Source organism: Equus caballus, chromosome 7 (genome assembly GCF_041296265.1).
Source record: "Equus caballus isolate H_3958 breed thoroughbred chromosome 7, TB-T2T, whole genome shotgun sequence".
Lineage (NCBI taxonomy): Eukaryota > Metazoa > Chordata > Mammalia > Perissodactyla > Equidae > Equus > Equus caballus.
In genome coordinates this window covers 54,428,355-54,446,710 of record NC_091690.1, presented here as the reverse complement: position 1 = coordinate 54,446,710, position 18,356 = coordinate 54,428,355, and the positions used below count along the sequence as shown (strand labels likewise).

The 18,356-nt window shown below is 37.4% G+C and overlaps 1 protein-coding gene and 1 pseudogene across 1 annotated transcript; one reads left to right on the top strand and one right to left on the bottom strand.

Moving 5' to 3' along the window:
- Positions 1-1,055: 1,055 nt before the first annotated feature.
- LOC111774505 (U6 spliceosomal RNA) lies at positions 1,056-1,150 on the bottom strand (annotated as a pseudogene).
- A 15,876-nt stretch (positions 1,151-17,026) lies between these two features.
- Positions 17,027-17,965, top strand: OR7G59 (olfactory receptor family 7 subfamily G member 59). Its single transcript, NM_001391183.1, is given in 1 exon segment — positions 17,027-17,965. A coding segment is annotated over 1 exon segment (939 nt).
- Positions 17,966-18,356: the final 391 nt, after the last annotated feature.

The window sequence follows — 18,356 nt, the reverse complement described above, 5'->3', positions numbered from 1 at the left end:
CCTTTTGCCTTCCTCTCTCCCCCTTCCCCTCTGGTAACCACCAATCCAATCTCTGTTGTTATATGTTTGTTTGTCATTGCTTTCATCTTCTAGATATGTATGAGATCATATGGTATTTCCTTTCTCCCTCTGACTTATTTCATTTAGCATAATACCCTCAAGGTCCATCCATGTTGCCACAAATGGCTGGATTTCATCATTTCTTATGGCTGAGTAGTATACCATTGTGTATATATACCACATCTTCTATATCCCTTCATCCATTCATGGGCACCTAGGTTGCTTCCAAGTCTTGGCTATTGTGAATAAGGCTGTGATGAACATAAGGGCATATGTATCTTTATGCATTTGTGTTTTCAAGTTCTTTGGATAAATACCGAGCTGTGGAATAGCTGGATCATGTCTTAGATCTATTCTTAATTTTATGAGGAAACTCTATACTGTTTTCCATAGTGACTGCACCAGTTTTCACTTCCACCAGCAGTGTACCAGGGTTCCCTTCTCTCCACATCCTCTCCAGCACTTGTTGTTTTCTGTCTTGTTTGCTAATCTGTTCTGGTACAGAGTTGCAACTTTATTGTTTTGTCCACCTATTTATCTCCTTGCTCAAGGCTTCATAAACAATTTCTTCCTTTATGTTTTCAGGTATAAAGACCATCTTAATCAAATCTTTTATGGGAGATCTCATGGTGATGAACACCCCTCAGCTTTTGTTTATCTGGGAAAGTTTTTATTTCTCCATCATATCTGAAGGATATTTTCACTGGGTATAGTATTCTTGGCTGAAAGTTTTTATCTTTCAGAATTTTTAATAGATCATTCCACTCTCTTAGCCTGTAAGTTTTCTGCTGGGAAATCCAATGAAAGTCTGATAGGAGTTCGTTTGTAGGTTATTTTCTTTTGCCTGGATACACTTAATATTTTTTCTTTGTCATTGACTTTTGACAGCTTTACTAATATATGCCTTGGAGAAGGTCTTTCCACATTGATGTAATTAGTAGTTCTATTGTCTTCATTTACATGTAATTCCAGCTCCTTCTCCAATTTTGGGAAGTGAAAACATGGAAGTCTTCTCAAATTTAGATGTCATCCTTGCACAGGGGCCGCGTTAATCTTCTCTGTATCATTCCCATTTTAAAATGTATTTTTTTCCTGGGGCTGGCCCTGTGGCCTAGTGGTTAAGTTCACATACTCCACTGTAGCAGGCAAGGGTTTCGCTGGTTCAGATCCTGGACACAGACATGGCACAGCTCATCAAGCCATGCTGAAGTGGCATCACCCATGCCACAACTAGAAGGTCCCACAACTAAGAATATACAACTAGGTACCAGGGGGCTTTGGGGAGAAAAAGGAAAAAAATAAAATCTTTAAAAAGTATATTTTTTCTGATATTAGTTCTCTTTTGATAACAATTTGCCTAGAGTATATTTTCTACCCTTTCATTCACTGTCTATTTGTGTTTGTGGATCGATAGTGAGTCTCCTGTAAATAGCATGTATTCACATCATGTTTTTTAACCTATCTTTAAATTTCTGCCTTTTGATTGGAGAGTTTCTTCACTCATTTACTGAGAATAACTTAGGTCTTCCTTTGAAAAATTTATTTTCTGTATGTCTAATGCCATGTTTTGTTCTTCATTTCTTCCATTACTGTCTTATATTTTGTCCTGTTGATTTTTTTGTGATCATTTTGGATTTTGATCTCTTTGCTTTTTTATTTTAAGATATCCAGATAATTTTCTTTGTGGTCACCACAGGCATTAAAATTAACAATCTAGTTTGAATTCATATGACTTTTACTTCAATAGCATGCAAAACCTCTGCTCTTATATGGCTTTGTTATTTCTCCTTATGTTGCTACTGTCACAAGATAAATCTTTCTATGTTGCCAATAGCATAGATTTAAAATTTTTTACATTTGTTTTTATATCCAGTAGAAAATAAAAAGTGGAGTTGTTAGCCAAAAATAAAATACCAGCTCTTTTATTTGCCTACACGTTTATCTTTACCAGAAATCTTTCTTTTCTCACACAGCATTGAATTACTGTCTAGCGTCTCTGCATTTCAACCTGAAGGAATCCCTTAGGTATTTTCATAGAGCTGTCTTAGTGGTAATGAACATTTTCAACTTTGTTAGTTTGGAAATATTTATTTCTCCCTCACTTTTGGAAGGAAGCTTTCATCAAATATAAAATTCTTAGTTGACATTTCTTCCTTTAACACTTTAAACATGTCATCCTGCTGTCTTCTGACCTCCATGGTTCTGAGGAAAAGTTGTTAATTGTTAATCTTATTGAGGATATCTTCTCTGTGAAGAGTTGATTATCTCTTTAGATCTTGTACATGATAATCTCCTTTAAGATTCTCTTCCCCTTTGGCTTTCTCAGTTTGATGATAATGTGTCTTAGTATTAGTGTTTTTGAGATATTCTACTTGAAATTCGTTTACCTTCTTAGTTTTGTAGGTGCACGTCTTTCACCATATATGGGAAGATTTGACCATAGTTCATTCAAATACTCTTTCTGTCTGTTTCTTATCTCCTTCTGGGACTCATATAATGCATTTGTTTACACTCAATGATGTTCTGTAAGTCCCTTAGGGTCTGCTTAGTTTTGTTCATTATTTTTTTTCTCCTCCATAGACTCAATATTATAATGTGGTAGCTGTATATATAAGACTCTTCCCCAGAGTTTTCTGTTTGTGAAAACAAAATTGAAGGTGGTAGTTGTCTATTCATTTAGTGACTGTCCCCAAATATATTTGCAAGCAGAGTGATTCTTGTTGTATGTAGTCACTAAAATATGTGTTCTTTAGCTTTGTTCATCCAGTGATTTGACAAAGTGCCTTGAATGTCAGGAGTGATACAAAAAACTAAAGAAACAATATATGCTTTTCAGTCTTTACAGATTAGACTTGTGCTGCAGGACTTTTTCAACACTTACCCAGGTTTTCACTGAGTTCAATATGATAGTTTAGGATTTTCTGCGTATATGTCTTGCCATGGACATGCACATGGCTTTCTAAATTCTCCCATACACTTGATTTCTTTTAAATGTCCTAATTTTCTGAAGAAAAGTTCCTGTTTTCACTCTGGGGCTTACCTAGTTTATTTTATGTTTTGACTTTAATCTTTTACCATAGGCATTTGGGGGCTGGTAGTTTGGTTTGTGGCATTTTTTGAAAAATTCCCACTGCTTTACCAGTCTGAGTTCTGAGTTAGGAAAAACAGAGATGAATGCCTTGTCTCAGTCCTTCAAGTCGCTCCCAGATGGATTAGAACAGACACACAGAATGATTTGGGAAAATGTCCACTATGCTTCCTCTGAATCCACGGACCAGGGTCTCATACTGAGAACACAAGCTGTGAACATTTTAAGACTGCCCACTGACATTTCATGGAGGGAGAGGGACAAGGGAAAGTAAAAGTGCCACAAAACTTTTCTATCAGTTTTAAGTTGCTTTTTTCTGAGTCAGCACTTACTTGGTTGCAGTAAAAATACTGTTTTCAGGAGTTATGAAAAAGTTAATTATGTCACTTTCTGCCTGTTTTTCAATGTTTCTTTGAGAGGACAAGAGCTTTAAGCTGCCTAATCTGCCAGTTTTCCAGCAAAATGCCATGGATTTTTCCATGCACAGTCTTTTTTGATTATAGGAAATGTGTTCGACACTGCTGAATATAATAGATAGAAATAGAATGCAATGAGCCATGCATAGAGTTAGTCCTTAGAATATGCTTTTTAGGGTATATTTGCTATTTTATCACTTGCATTTTATAAGTAAGATATATATATATCCATGCAATAAACTATATTTTTTAGCCTAATTATCCTTTCAGTTTTCCTTAGATTGTTGTTGTAAATGGTGTCTTTGAACGTATCTTAGGAAAGAAGACTACAATCTAATTGCAGAAGGAAATTTTGTCTGTGTGTGAAAGGCACTTGAAATCGATGTGAACAGAAATAGATGGATGGAATAGAATTGCGTACTTCTGACCTTGCAATATGAGGAATTTTCCAGTTTTAAGCTTTTCCTTCTCTGAACTTTTAAGGGTTTTCACTACCCTGGAATCAGGATGATAGCAAAAGTTTGACTAATGAGAAACTTTGGATATTGATCCCCTAAGGGCCACAGAAACCACAAATAGCCTGCCTATGGCCACCCTACTCAATAGCACTGCTCATGCCAATAGATGGCACATCTGAGCCTCTTCACAGAGGCCATCACTTTTGCACAACAGCCAAGCATTTCACTCTATGTTTCCATGCTCCTTGAGAACAGGGCTTCCATTTCTCTCCTTCAATATCAAAGGGAGAACTGAATGTCATTTCTTAGTGTTGGCACCCAGGTAATCTGAAGTTCCCTAGTCTGCTTTTCAAATATGGAAACGTGTTTGGCTACCAGCCTTCTGTGGTTGAGTGGGAACAGGCTGTAGATGACTTGACCTTATTCATCTCTGAAGTGCCTGCCTAAATGTTCGTCATCTGAAATGTTTTCATGTACCTTGTAACAATATTAAAATTTGCTAATTTTATACTCTGACCCTAAAGTTCTAGAGGCTTTTGTATCCACAGGAGAAACCATCCTTTGCACAATTTTGAGGAACATTCTAGAATTCTCTAAAGTATTCTTTAACTTCTGGGCAGTGGATTAAGGTGGTTCGTCATCTTACATTTAAACTTCCATATCTGCTTCTCTAGATTCATTTGTAGGGATAACCATTGGTCTTGACCCTGGTTTCTGTGTATGAGGACCAGGGGAGTTTATGACCACTAAATAGCCTTACTGTTAAATGTCAAAGTGACTTATTTCAGTGGGAAATAAAATACCACAAATAGAATAAGAAAATCATCAAAGAAAAAATTACTGGTAAAGGCAAATACACAGTAAAGGTAGTAGGTCAACTGCCTATAAAGCAAATATGAAGGTCAAAAGACAACAGCACTAAAATTATCTATTTCTATGAGAAGAGGTTAAGGCATATATATACACAAAAAGAGGTTAAATATGATATCAAAAAGTGTAAAATGTGAGGAGAGGGGAGTAAATGTGTAGGGCTTTTAGTAAGAGGTCAAATTTAAGACACCATCAACTTTATATAGATTGCTACTTACATAAGTTATAATATATGAACCACATGGTAATTACAAACCAGAAACCTATAATAAATTCACAAAAAATGAAATAAATGAACTGAACATAATACTAAAGTAAGCCATCTAATCACAAGGGAAGAGAGCAAGAGAAGAAGGCAGGAACAGAGAAGAATTTTTTAAACACACAGAAAAAGTAACCAAATGGCAATAAGTACATACTTATTAACATCTACTTTAAATGTCAGTGGACTAAACGCTCCAATCAAAAGACTAGAGTGGCTGAACAGATTAAAAAAAGAAACAAGACCCATAAATATGGTGAATACAAGAGATACACATCAGATCGAAAGACACTCACAAAGAGAAAATGAAGAGACAGAAAAAGATACTTCATGGAAATAGAAATGGAAAGAAAGATGGGGTAGCAATACTTATATCAGACAAAAAAGACTTTAAAACAAAAACTGTAACAAGAGACAAAGAAGGGCACTACATAACGATAAAGGGAACAATCCAACAAGAAAATATAACACTTGTAAATATCTACACACCCAACATAGGAGCACCTAAATATATAAAGCAATTATTAACAGAGATAAAAGGAGAAATTGACAGTAACACAATAATAGTAAGGTACTTTAACACTCCACTTACGCCAATGGATAGATCATCTAAATAGAAGATCCATAAGGAAACATTGGCCTTAAGTAACACATTAGATCAGATGGACTTAGTAGATACATACAGAACATTCCACCCCAAAACCAAAGAATACACAGTCTCTTCAAATACAAATAGAACATTCTCCAGGATACATCATATTTTAGGTCACAAAACAAGTCTCAATAAATTTAAGAGGACTAAAATAATACCAAGCATCTTTTATGGCTACAACAGTGTAAAACTAGAAATGAAATACTGGAAGGAGAAAGCTGGAAAAGCCACAGAAATGTGGAGATAAAACAAAATGCTACGGAACAACAATTGGCTATTTGCATAAATCAAAGGAGATGTGAAAAATACCTGGAAACAAGTGAAAATAATATGGCATGCCAAAATTTATGGAATACAGAAAAAGGGGTACTAAGAGGGATGTTTATAGCAATACAGGCCTACCTTAAGAAACAAGAAATATCTCACATAGGCAATCTAAGACTGCATCTGAAGGAACTAGAAAAAGAAGGACAAATCCTAAATCAGTTGAAGGTAGGAAGTAATAAAAATTAGAGTGGAAAGAAATGAAATAGAGACTGAAAAATATTAGGAAAAAATCAGTGAAGCTAAGAGCTTGTTCTTTGAAAATATAAACAAAATTGACAAACCTTTAGTTAGACTCACTTAGAAAAAAGAGAGAAGGCTCAAATAAATAAAATCAGAAACAAAAGAGGATATATTACAATGGACTCTTTAGAAATACAAAAGATTATAAGAGAATACTACGGAAAGCTACACACCAACAAATTCAATAATCTAGAAGAAATGGATAAATTCTTAGACTCATACAACCTTCCAAAACTGAATCAAGAAGAAATAGGGAATTTGAACAGACCAATCACCAGTAAGGAGAGTGAAACAGTAATCAACAAACTTCCAAAAAATAGAAGTCCAGGACAAGACACCTTCCCTAGTGAATTCTACTAAATATTTCAAAGAGTATATAATACCTATCATTTTCAAACTTTTTCAAAAATTTAAAGAGGAAGAGAAGCTTCCTAACTCATTCTATGAGGCCAACATTACCCTGACACCAAAACCAGACAAGGACAACACAAGAAAAGAAAATTAAAGGCCAACATCATTGATGAACATCGATGTAAAAATACTGGTAAACCAACCACAACAATATATTAAAAAGATCATAATACCATGATGAAGCGGGATTTATTCCAGGCATGCAGTGATGGTCCAACATCCACAAATCAATCAAGTGATTCTAACATTAATGAAGTGAAGAGTAAAAATCACATGATCATATATTTTTTTAAAGTTTGGCACCTGAGCTAACATCTGTTGCCAATCTTCTTTTTTTTCTTCTTCTTCTCCCCAAAGCACCCCAGTACATGGTTGTATATTCTAGTTGCAGGTCCTTCTGGTTGTGATATGTGGGATGCTGCCTCAGCATGGCCGGATGAGCAGTGCGATGTCTGTGCCCAGGATCTGAACAAGCAACACCACAGGCTGCTGGAGCAGAGTACACGAACCCAACCACTCAGCTGCGGGGCCAGCCCCCACATGATCATCTTAATAGATGCAGAGAAAGCATTCAAGATACAACATCTATTTGTGATAAAAAAAACTCTCAATAAAGTGGGTATAGAGGGAAAGAACTTCAACATAATAAAGGCCATATATGAAAAAGCCACAGGTAATATCATACTCAAGGGTGAAAAACTGAAATCTCTCCCTGTAAGAACAGGAAGCAGACAACCATGCCCACTTTCACCATTCTTATTTAACATTGTATTGGAAGTCTTAGGCAGAGAAATCAAGCAAGTAAAAGAAATAAAAGGGATCCAAACTGGAAAGGAAGAGGTAAAACTGTCACTATTTGCAGATGACATGATTTTTGATATAGAGAACCCTAAAGAATCCATCAGAAAACTATTAACAATAACAAATGAATACAGTGAAGCTTCAGGATTAAAAGTCAACATAAAATATAAGTTGTGTTTCTAACTCTCTCCCCTCCAAAGTACAACAAAGGAGTGTAAAAAAAACCCTGAATTTCAGCTAATGAACCTAATGCCAGGACTCAGAGAGCTACAGTATCAAAAGACAGAGGACACAGCCCCTGCTGCCCACCTCAGAGGAGCTGGAACCGGGTAGGAGAGAACTTTGCTCCCTCCCCTAGAAACTGGCATTGCTGCGCAGGTCCGGGAGGGAGCAGGGGAGGGGCCGGGCGACTCGGGGATCGTCTAGGACTCCCACTGCTGGTACAGTGGAAACCTGCTGACGGGGGAAAAGCTTCTGTGCCTGGGGACCCCATAAACCCATGGCCGCGGGAGACTAGAGAACAGAACTGATCTGAATCCAGATCAGTGTGCGAGAGAAACCGCCCCTCCTTGCCCTGGCAAACCGCACTGGGTGCCGCCATCTTGCCTGAAGGTGGAGAGCTCAGAATGTGAGGCGCTCGACCCCCACCTAGTGGCGACAGGCTGTAACTGCAACCAAATTATACCACCATGCGAAAAAACCGCTCCTCTAACATCCAGCAATTTATAAAAGCCCCAGACCAGAAGGAAAACAATAAAAACACAGAATTAAGTTCTGAGGACTTGGAAATAGGTAAACTAAGTGAAAATGAGTTCATTGCAGCTATAATGAAAAAACTCAATGAGGTAGAGAGAAAGATAGAGAAACAAGCTGAGTCCTGGAGTTACTTCACAAAAGAGATTGACATTATAAAAAAGAATCAAACAGAATTACTAGAGATGAAAAAAACAATGGACCAGATAAAACAGAATACAGATTCCCTGAATGCCCAGGTAGACTCCGTAGAAGAGCAAATTAGCATAATCGAAGATAGACAGGCTGAATGGCTCCAGACAGAGGAAGAAAGAGAACTAAGGATTAAAAGGAATGAGGAAAGAATTAGAGAGATAGCAGATTCAATGAGGAGAAAGAATTTAAGGATCATAGGAATTCCCGAGAACGTGGAAAAGGAAAATGGAGCAGAAAGTGTGCTTAATGAAATTATAGAAGAGAACCTCCCAAATCTAGGGATTGAGGGAGAAATGTGTGTAGAAGAAGCTTTCAGATCTCCTAGATTTGTCAATGTAAAAAGACCTACTGCAAGGCATATAGTAGTAAAAATGGCAAAAGTGAATGACAAAGAAAGAATACTCAGGGCAGCAAGACAGAAGAGAATAACAACAAAGGAGCTCCCATCAGACTTTCAGCGGATTTCTCTACAGGAACCTTACAAGCTAGGAGAGAATGGAGTGACATATTCAAAACTTTAAAAGATAAAAATCTTCAGCCAAGAATACTCTATCCAGCAAGAATATCCTTCAGATATGAGGGACAAATTAAATCTTTTTCAGACAAACAAAAGTTAAGGGAATTTGTAACCAAAAGTCCTCAGCTACAAGAAATCCTCAAGAAGGCTCTCATACCTGAAAAAAGAAAAGGGAGAAAGGGGTCACAAACCACAGAGTAGGGAGACAGATAAATAGAACCAGAATAGGACAGCAAATATTCAACTATAGCATTAGGATAAAGGTAAGGAAACTACCAAAGCAAAGACGATCTTGTCACTCTAGCTACAAACTCATAAAACAAGGTGGAATAAGAAATGAAAATAATAATTTAGGAGGGGAAGAGCAAAGGGACTAAATTAGTCTAGGCCAAGTAAGTAAGAGACCACCAGAGAATAGACTATATTATACACGAGATTCTAAATACAAACTTCAGGGTAGCCACTAAACTAAAAAACAGAACAGGGCCACAAAACATAAATAAGGAAAAATCTAAGAAACCCAGCATAAGAAATTGCAGTATCAAATGAGTAGAATAAAGCACAGAGGAAGAGAAAAGCAGGAAAGCCAGATAATGAGCAACAGATTGACAGTTTTAAGTCCACATGCATCAATAATCACTTTCAATGTTACTGGATTGAACTCTCCAATAAAAGGAAACAGAATGGCAAAATGGATTAACGAACAAGATCCAGCAATTTGTTGCCTCCAGGAAACACACCTCAGCCCCAAGGCCAAACACAGGCTCAGAGTGAAGGGGTGGAGGACAATACTTCAAGCTAATAGCAAGGAAAAAAAAGCAGGTGTTGCAATTCTTATATCAGACAAAGTGGATTTCAAAATAAGACAGGTAAATAGAGACGCACAGGGACAATATATAATGATCAAAGGGACACTTCATCAAGAAGAAATAATTCTTATAAATATCTATGCTTCGAACATAGGAGCACCAAGGTTCATAAAGCAACTGTTAACAGACCTAAAGGAAGATGTTAAAAACAACACAATAATAGTAGGGGACCTCAACACCCCACTCACATCAATGGACAGATCATCCAGACAGAAAATCAATGGAGAAATAGTGGAGCTAAACGAAAAACTAAAACAATTGGACTTAATAGACATATATAGATCACTTCATCCTAAAAAAGCAGAATACACATTCTTCTCAAGTGCACATGGAACATTCTCAAGGATAGACCATATGTTGGGGAACAAGGCAAGCCTCTACAAATTTAAAAACATTGAAATAATAACAAGCATCTTCTCTGATCATAATGCTATAAGGCTAGAAATTAATTACAAGAAAAAAGCTGAGAAAGGTACAAAGATGTGGAGACTAAGCAATACACTACTGAACAAGCAATGGATCATTGAAGAAATTAAAGAAGAAATAAAAAAAATACCTGGAAACAAATGAAAATGATAACATGCCATACCAACTCATATGAGATACAGCAAAAGCTGTATTAAGAGGAATTCATCGCAATACAGGCACATCTTAACAAACAAGAAAAATCCCAAATAAGAAATCTTAAACTACACCTAACTGAACTAGAGAAAGAAGAACAAATAAAGCCCAAAGTCAGCAGAAGGAGAGAAATAATAAAAATCAGAGCAGAAATAAACACAATTGAAATGAAAAAGGCGGTAGAAAGGATCAATGAAACAAAGAGCTGGTTCTTTGAGAAGATAAATAAAATTTACAAACCCCTAGCCAGACTTACAAAGAAAAAAAGGGAGAAAGCTCAAATAAACAAAATCAGAAATGAAAGAGGAGAAATACCAACAGACTCTGCAGAAATACAAAGGATTATAAGAGAATACTACGAAAAACTCTATGCAAACAGAATGGATAACCTAAAGGAAATGGATAAATTCTTGGACTCCTACAATCTCCCAAAGCTCACTCAAGAAGAAGCAGACAATTTGAACAGACCAATCACAAGGAAAGAGATTGAAGTAGCAATCAAAAACATCCCAAAGAATAAAACCCCAGGGCCAGATGGCTTCCCTGGGGAATTCTACCAAACTTTCAGAGAGGATTTAATACCTATCCTTTTCAAACTATTCCAAAAAATTAGGGAGGATGGAACACTTCCTAACACATTCTATGAAGCCAACATCATGCTGATACCAAAGCCTGACAAGGACACCAAGGAAAAGAGAACTATAGGCCAATATCACTGATGAACATAGATGCAAAAATTCTAAACAAAATTTTGGCAACCAAAATTCAGCAATTCATCAAAAGGATGATACATCATGATCAAGTGGGATTCATACCAGAGACACAAAGATGGTTCAACATCCGCAAATCAACCAACGTGATACACCACATCAACAAACTGGGGAAAAAAACCCACATGATCATCTCAATAGATACAGAGAAAGCATTTGACAAGATCCAACAGCCATTTATGATAAAAAATCTGAACAAAATGGGCATAGAAGGGAACTACCTCAACATAATAAAGGTAATATATGACAAACCCACAGCCAACATCATACTCAATGGGCAAAAACTGAGCACCATCCCCCTGAAAACAGGAACGAGACAAGGATGCCCTCTATCACCACTCTTATTTAACAAAGTACGGGAGGTCCTGGCCAGAGCAATCAGGCAAGAAAAAGGAATAAAAGGAATCGAAACAGGGAGGGAAGAAGGGAAACTCTCGCTGTTTGCAGATGACATGATCTTATATATAGAAAACCCCAAAGAATCCATTGGAAAACTCTTAGAAGTAATCAACAACTACAGAAAAGTTGCGGGGTATAAAATCAATTTGCATAAATCAGTAGCATTTCTATATTCTAATAATGAACTAACAGAAAAAGAACTCAAGAACACAATACCATTCACAATTGCAACAAAAAGAATAAAATATCTCGGGGTAAATTTAACTAAGGAAGTGAAGAACCTATATAATGAAAATTACAAGGCCTTTCTGAGAGAATTGGATGACGACATAAGGAGGTGGAAAGCCATTCCATGTACATGGATTGGAAGAATAAACATAGTTAAAATGTCCGTTCTACCTAAAGCAATCTACAGATTCAATGCTATCCCAATCAGAATCCCAATGACATTCTTTACAGAATTAGAACAAACAACCCTAAAATTTATATGGGGCAACAAAGGACCCTCAATTGCTAAAACAATCCTGAGAGAAAAGAACAAAACGGGAGGCATCACAATCCCTGACTTCAAAACTTACTACAAAGCTGCATTAATCAAAACAGCATGGTACTGGTACAAAAACAGATGCACAGATCAATGGAACAGAATTGAAAGCCCAGAAATAAAACCACACCTCTGTGCACAGTTTATCTTCGACAAAGGAGCTGAGGGCATACAATGGAGAAAAGAAAGTCTTTTCAACAAATGGTGCTGGGAAAACTGGAAAGCTACATGTAAAAGAATGAAAATTGACCATTGTTTTTCACCATTCACCAAAATAAACTCAAAATGGATCAAAGACCTAAAGGTGAGACCTGAAACCATAAGGCTTCTAGAAGAAAACGTAGGCAGTACACTCTTTGACATCAGTATTAAAAGGACCTTTTCAGACACCATGTCTTCTCAGAGAAGGGAAACAATAGAAAGAATAAACAAATGGGACTTCATCAGACTAAAGAGCTTCTTCAAGGCAAATGAAAACAGGATTGAAACAAAAAAACAACCCACTAACTGGGAAAAAATATTTGCAAGTCATATATCTGACAAAGGCATAATATACATAATATATAAAGAACTCTCACAACTCAACAACAAAAAATCAAACAACCCGATCAAAAAATGGGCTGGAGACATGAACAGACATTTCTCCAAAGAAGATATATGGATGGTCAACAGGCACATGAAAAGATGTTCATCATCACTGATCATCAGGGAAATGCAAATCAAAACTACACTAAAATATCACCTTACACCCATTAGAATGACAAAAATATCTAAATCTAATAGTAACAAATGTGGAGAGGTTGCTGGGAGAATGGAACCCTCATACACTGCTGGTGGGAATGCAAACTGGTGCAGCCACTATGGAAAACAGTATGGAGATTCCTCAAAAAATTAAAAATAGAACTACCATATGATCCAGCCATTCCACTACTGGGTATCTATCCAAAGAGCTTGAAGTCAGCAATTCCAAAAGTCCTATGCACCCCAATGTTCATTGCAGCATTATTTACAATAGCCAAGACATGGAAGCAACCTAAGTGCCCATCAACAGAAGAATGGATAAAGAAGTTGTGGTGTATATATACAATGGAATACTACTCAGCTGCAAAACAGGACAAAATCATCCCATTTGCAACAACATGGATGGACCTTGAGGGAATTATGTTAAGTGAAATAAGCCAGTTAGAGAAGGATAATCTCTGTATGACTTCACTCATATGAGGAATTTAAAAATGTGGACAAAGAGAGCAGATTAGTGGCTACCAGGGGAAAGGTGGGGTGGGGAGTGGGCACAAAGGGTGAAGTGGTGCACCTACAACACGAATGACAAACATTAATGTACAACTGAAATCACACAAGATTGTAACCTATCATTAACTCAATAAAAAATGTTGTGTTTCTATACACTAACAAAGTAGCAGAAAGAGAAATTAAGTATATATTCCTATTTGAATCACAACAAAAATAATAAAATAACTAGGAATAAATGTAACCAAAGAGGTGAAAGACCTGTATGCAGAAAACCACAAAACATTATTGAAAGAAATTGAATATGACACACAAAAAAACGGAAGGGTATTCCATACTCTTGGATTAGAAGAATTAACATAGTTAAAATGCCCATACTTCCTAAAACAATCTATAGATTCATTGCAATCCCTATCAAATTCCAATGACATTTTGCACAGAAATACAAGAATCCTAAATTTATATGGAACGACAAAAGACCCCGAACAACCAGAGGAATCCTGAAAAAAAGATCAAAGCTGGAGGTATCAAACTCCCTGATTTCAGAATATACTACAAAGCCGTAGTAGTCAAAACAGCATGGTACTGGCGTGAAAACAGACACACAGACCAATGAAAGAGAATTGAGAGCCAAGAAATAAACCCACAAATCTATGGACAGTTAATTTTTGACAAGGGAGCCAAGAACATACAATGGAAAAACAAAGTCTCTTCAATAAACGGTGCTGGGAGAACTGGACAGCCACGTGCAAAAGAATGAAAGTAGATCATTATCTTATGCCATACACAAAAATTAACTCAAAATGGATTAAAGCCTTGAATGTATGACCTGGAACCATAAAACTTCTAGAGGAAAACATAGGCAGCATGCTTTTTGACATTGGTCTTAGCAGCATTTTTTCAAATACCATGTCTCACCAGGCAAGGGAAACAAAAGAAAAAATAAACAAATGGGACTACAACAAACTAAAAAGCTTCTGCACCACAAAGGAAACCATCAACGAGATGAAAAGACAACCTAACAATTGGGAGAAGATATTTGCAAACCATATATCTGATAAGTGATTAATATCCAAAATATATAAAGAACTCATGCATCCGAATAACAACAAAAACAAAGAACACAATTAAAAATTGGGCAAAAAATCTGAACAAACTTTTTTTCGAAAGAAGATATACAGATGGCCAACAGACTCATGAAAATATTCTGAACATCACTAATAATTAGAGAAATGCAAATCAAAGCTACAATGAGATATCACCTCATGCCTGTCAGAATGGCGATAATTAACAATACAAGAAATAATGAGCACTGGAAAGGATGTGGAGAAAAGGGAGTTCTCCTACACTGCTGGTGAGAATGAAAACTGGTGCAGCCACTATGGAAAACAGTATGGAGATTCCTCAAAAAAATGAAGAATAAAACTACCATGTGATCCAGCTATTCCACTTCTGGGTACTTATCCAATGACTATGAAAACATGAATGCATAAAGATATATGCACCCCTATGATCATTGCAGCATTATTCACAATAGTGAAGACTTGCAAACAACCTAAGTGCCCATGAATGGATGATCACATAAAGAAGAAGTGGTATATACACACAATGGAATACTATTCTTCTATAAAAAAGATGATATCTTGCCATTTGTGACAACCTGGTTGGACCTTGAGGGTATCAGACAGAGAAAGTCAAATACCATATGATCTCACTCATAAGTAGAAGATAAAAACAACAACAACAAACAAACACATAGATACAGAGATTAGACTGGTGCTACCAGAGGGGAAGTGGGGAGGGAGGAGGGCAAAAAGGGTGATAGGGCGTATGTGTACGTTGATGAATGGTAATAAGCCTTTGGGAAGTGAATATGATGTAGTCTACACAGAAACTGAAACTTAAACATACACAACTGAAATTTGTATAATGTTATAAAGCAATGTTATTCAATAAAAAAAGAACAGATTAGTTGACAATATACAAGTGAGTTTATTTCTTGGCTCTCTATTCTGTTCCACTGGTCTACTTGTCTGCTTTTAACCAGTACCGTACTGTTTTGATTACTCTGGCTTTGTAATATAATTTGATATAAGACAGTGTGATGTCTCCAGCTTTGTTCTTCCTCCTCAAGATCAGTTTGAGTATTTGGGGTCTTTTGTGGTTCCATAGGCAATTTAGGACTGTTTATTCTATTTCTTTATAAATTGTATTGTGAATGGTGTACAGCTGGCCTCAGAGTCAGGAAAGAAGCTATTTTTATTCCTCCCTCTGGAATCTTGGTCTTTAAGGATTTACACTGCTCTGGGATCTCAAGGACAATAAAATTGCTTGGCTAATGAGGAGTTTTGGGAATTGAGCCTCTGGGGACACGGAGACTGCAGTCTGCCTGTAACCACTTTCTTCAACAATCCTTCCACAGAAAAGAAGTAACACAGCCGAGCCTCCTCAGATAGATGGCCCCTCAGGTGTCAGAGCCCAGTGTCTCACTCAATCTCTTTGCATTTCCTGAAGACAGATCTCCCAGATGGTACATTCAGAGGGGATGTTGAGCGCCATTCTGCTGTGATGCCAGCCAGGTAACTAAAAGTCCCTTAGTCCGTGTCAGGATATGAGGGCAGATGTTTTACTACAGGTTCATCCAGGGAAGCTGTGAACAGAGTGAATACATGCCATGATTAGAACTGACTTGCCTGCGGTCTTCCTGCCTGTCTGTCATCTTCTTTAAATGTTTTCTTATACCGTTGCACCAATATTCATGTATTTCTTATCTACTCAACTTGCCTACTATGGCGAGCACCATTTTCTTCCTGAGCAGAAATCTGCCTCTTCTAAAACAGGATGAGTCTTACTAAAATTCTCGAACATTTACTCGTATTCCTGTGATGGTGGTAGGTTACAGAAGGGTTGCTACTTTTCACTTTATTTTTCCGTTCCTGGTCCTTGACACATCTTTGTGTTATTTTTATCACATGGAACTGAGGTCTTGGGGGATTCAGACAGAATCTTCAAGGTGCCTCCCTAGTCTATAAGTTTTGCTTATTAAATTACCAAAGTTTTAAATAATAAGAATGGTATAGATAAAGTAATTTTTAAAAAATGACCACCGTTCGTAGTGGTTAAGTTAGTGTGCTCTGCTTCGGTGGCCTGAGGTTCACCAGTTCAGATCCTGGGCACTGACCTACGCACTGCTTATCAAGCTGTGCTGTGTCAGGTGTACCACATATAAAAAACAGAGGAAGATGGGCCCAGATGTTAGCTCAGGGCCAATCTTCCTTAAAAAGAAAAAATAGAACAATGACCATCTTTAACCTTTTCCTTAAGTAACAGATATTGACACTCTGCTATATCATCTTGAGGTCTTTTAAAATAGTAACGATATACTTACAGAAGGCACCCTCTTGGCATTTCCATCCATTCATCTCCTTCCCTTCTCAAGAGTGTGTTTGCCACTGGTGATGCTCCTGGTGTCGGATCACAGATCTGATTGTTTTTTGAACCTCTCTTTTCCAGCAGATCAAAAACATGGAACCCAGAAACCAAACAGATGTTCTAGAATTCTTTCTAATGGAAGTGACAGAGGATCCAGAAATGCAGTCCCTCATCTTCATTCTGTTTCTGTTCATGTACCTGGTCACCATCCTGGGAAACCTGCTCATCATCCTGGCTATCATCTCTGACTCCAATCTGCACACCCCAATGTACTTCTTTCTCTCCGATCTGTCTTTTGCTGACATCTGCTTAAGCACAACCACAATCCCAAAGATACTGCTGAACATTCAAACTCAGAATCAGAGCATCACTTATATAGGCTGCCTCACACAGGCCTGCTTTGTCCTGAGTTTTGCTAATTTAGAAAATTTTCTCCTTGTGGTTATGGCCTATGATCGCTATATAGCCATTTGTCACCCACTGAGCTACATGGTTATCATGAACCCCCACCTGTGTGGATTGCTGATTCTACTGTGTCTGTTCATTAGCATCTTGAATGCCCTCCTCCACAGTCTGATGGTACTGAGACTGTCCTTCTGTACAGACATGGAAATCCCCCTTTTCTTCTGTGAAATTTCTCAGGTCATCAAGCTTGCCTGTTCTGATACCCTCATCAATAGCATCCTGCTTTATTTTGCAGCTGGCATATTTGGTGCTGTTCCTCCCTTTGGAATCATTTTCTCTTATACTCTAATTTCTTCTTCTATTTTAAGAATGGCATCATCAGGTGGAAAGTATAGAGCTTTTTCAACGTGTGGGTCTCACCTCTCAGTTGTATCCTTATTCTATGGGACAGGTGTGGGGGTGTACATTAGTTCTGCATTTACACACTCTTCCAGGAATATGGCAGTAGCTTCAGTGATGTACACTGTGGTCACTCCCATGTTGAACCCCTTCATCTACAGCCTGAGAAACAGGGACATGAAAGGAGCCTTGAGAAAAATCAGCGGGAGTGTACCTTCTTTTCAATGATTTTGTCATCTGCTTTGGCTGCCATTTCTAGAATGATAAAAGTGAAAGGAATTCAGTGTGAACCAGAATGCTTGACTTCCATCACCTTCTTCTAAAATGACCAGACAGCATAATAGCCTGGCACATTTTCACTTGGAGTGGAGACCGAATTTGCACTTTATATAGATCTGTGATGCTTGTTCAGTAATTCCCAGTCTCTAATCTCAGTTTCTGAGTCAGATTCCTTAGAAGGAGCACCTGAGTCAGATTGTAATAGTGATTTTGAAAGGAACGTTTTTAGAAGAAGAGAATTCGGCAAAGTGGATAGGGCAGGGAAAAGATCTAATCGAGGCTGCGGTGACTGTCAGAGGCTGCTACTGCCTTGTTCCATGGTTCTGGCCATAAGAATTTC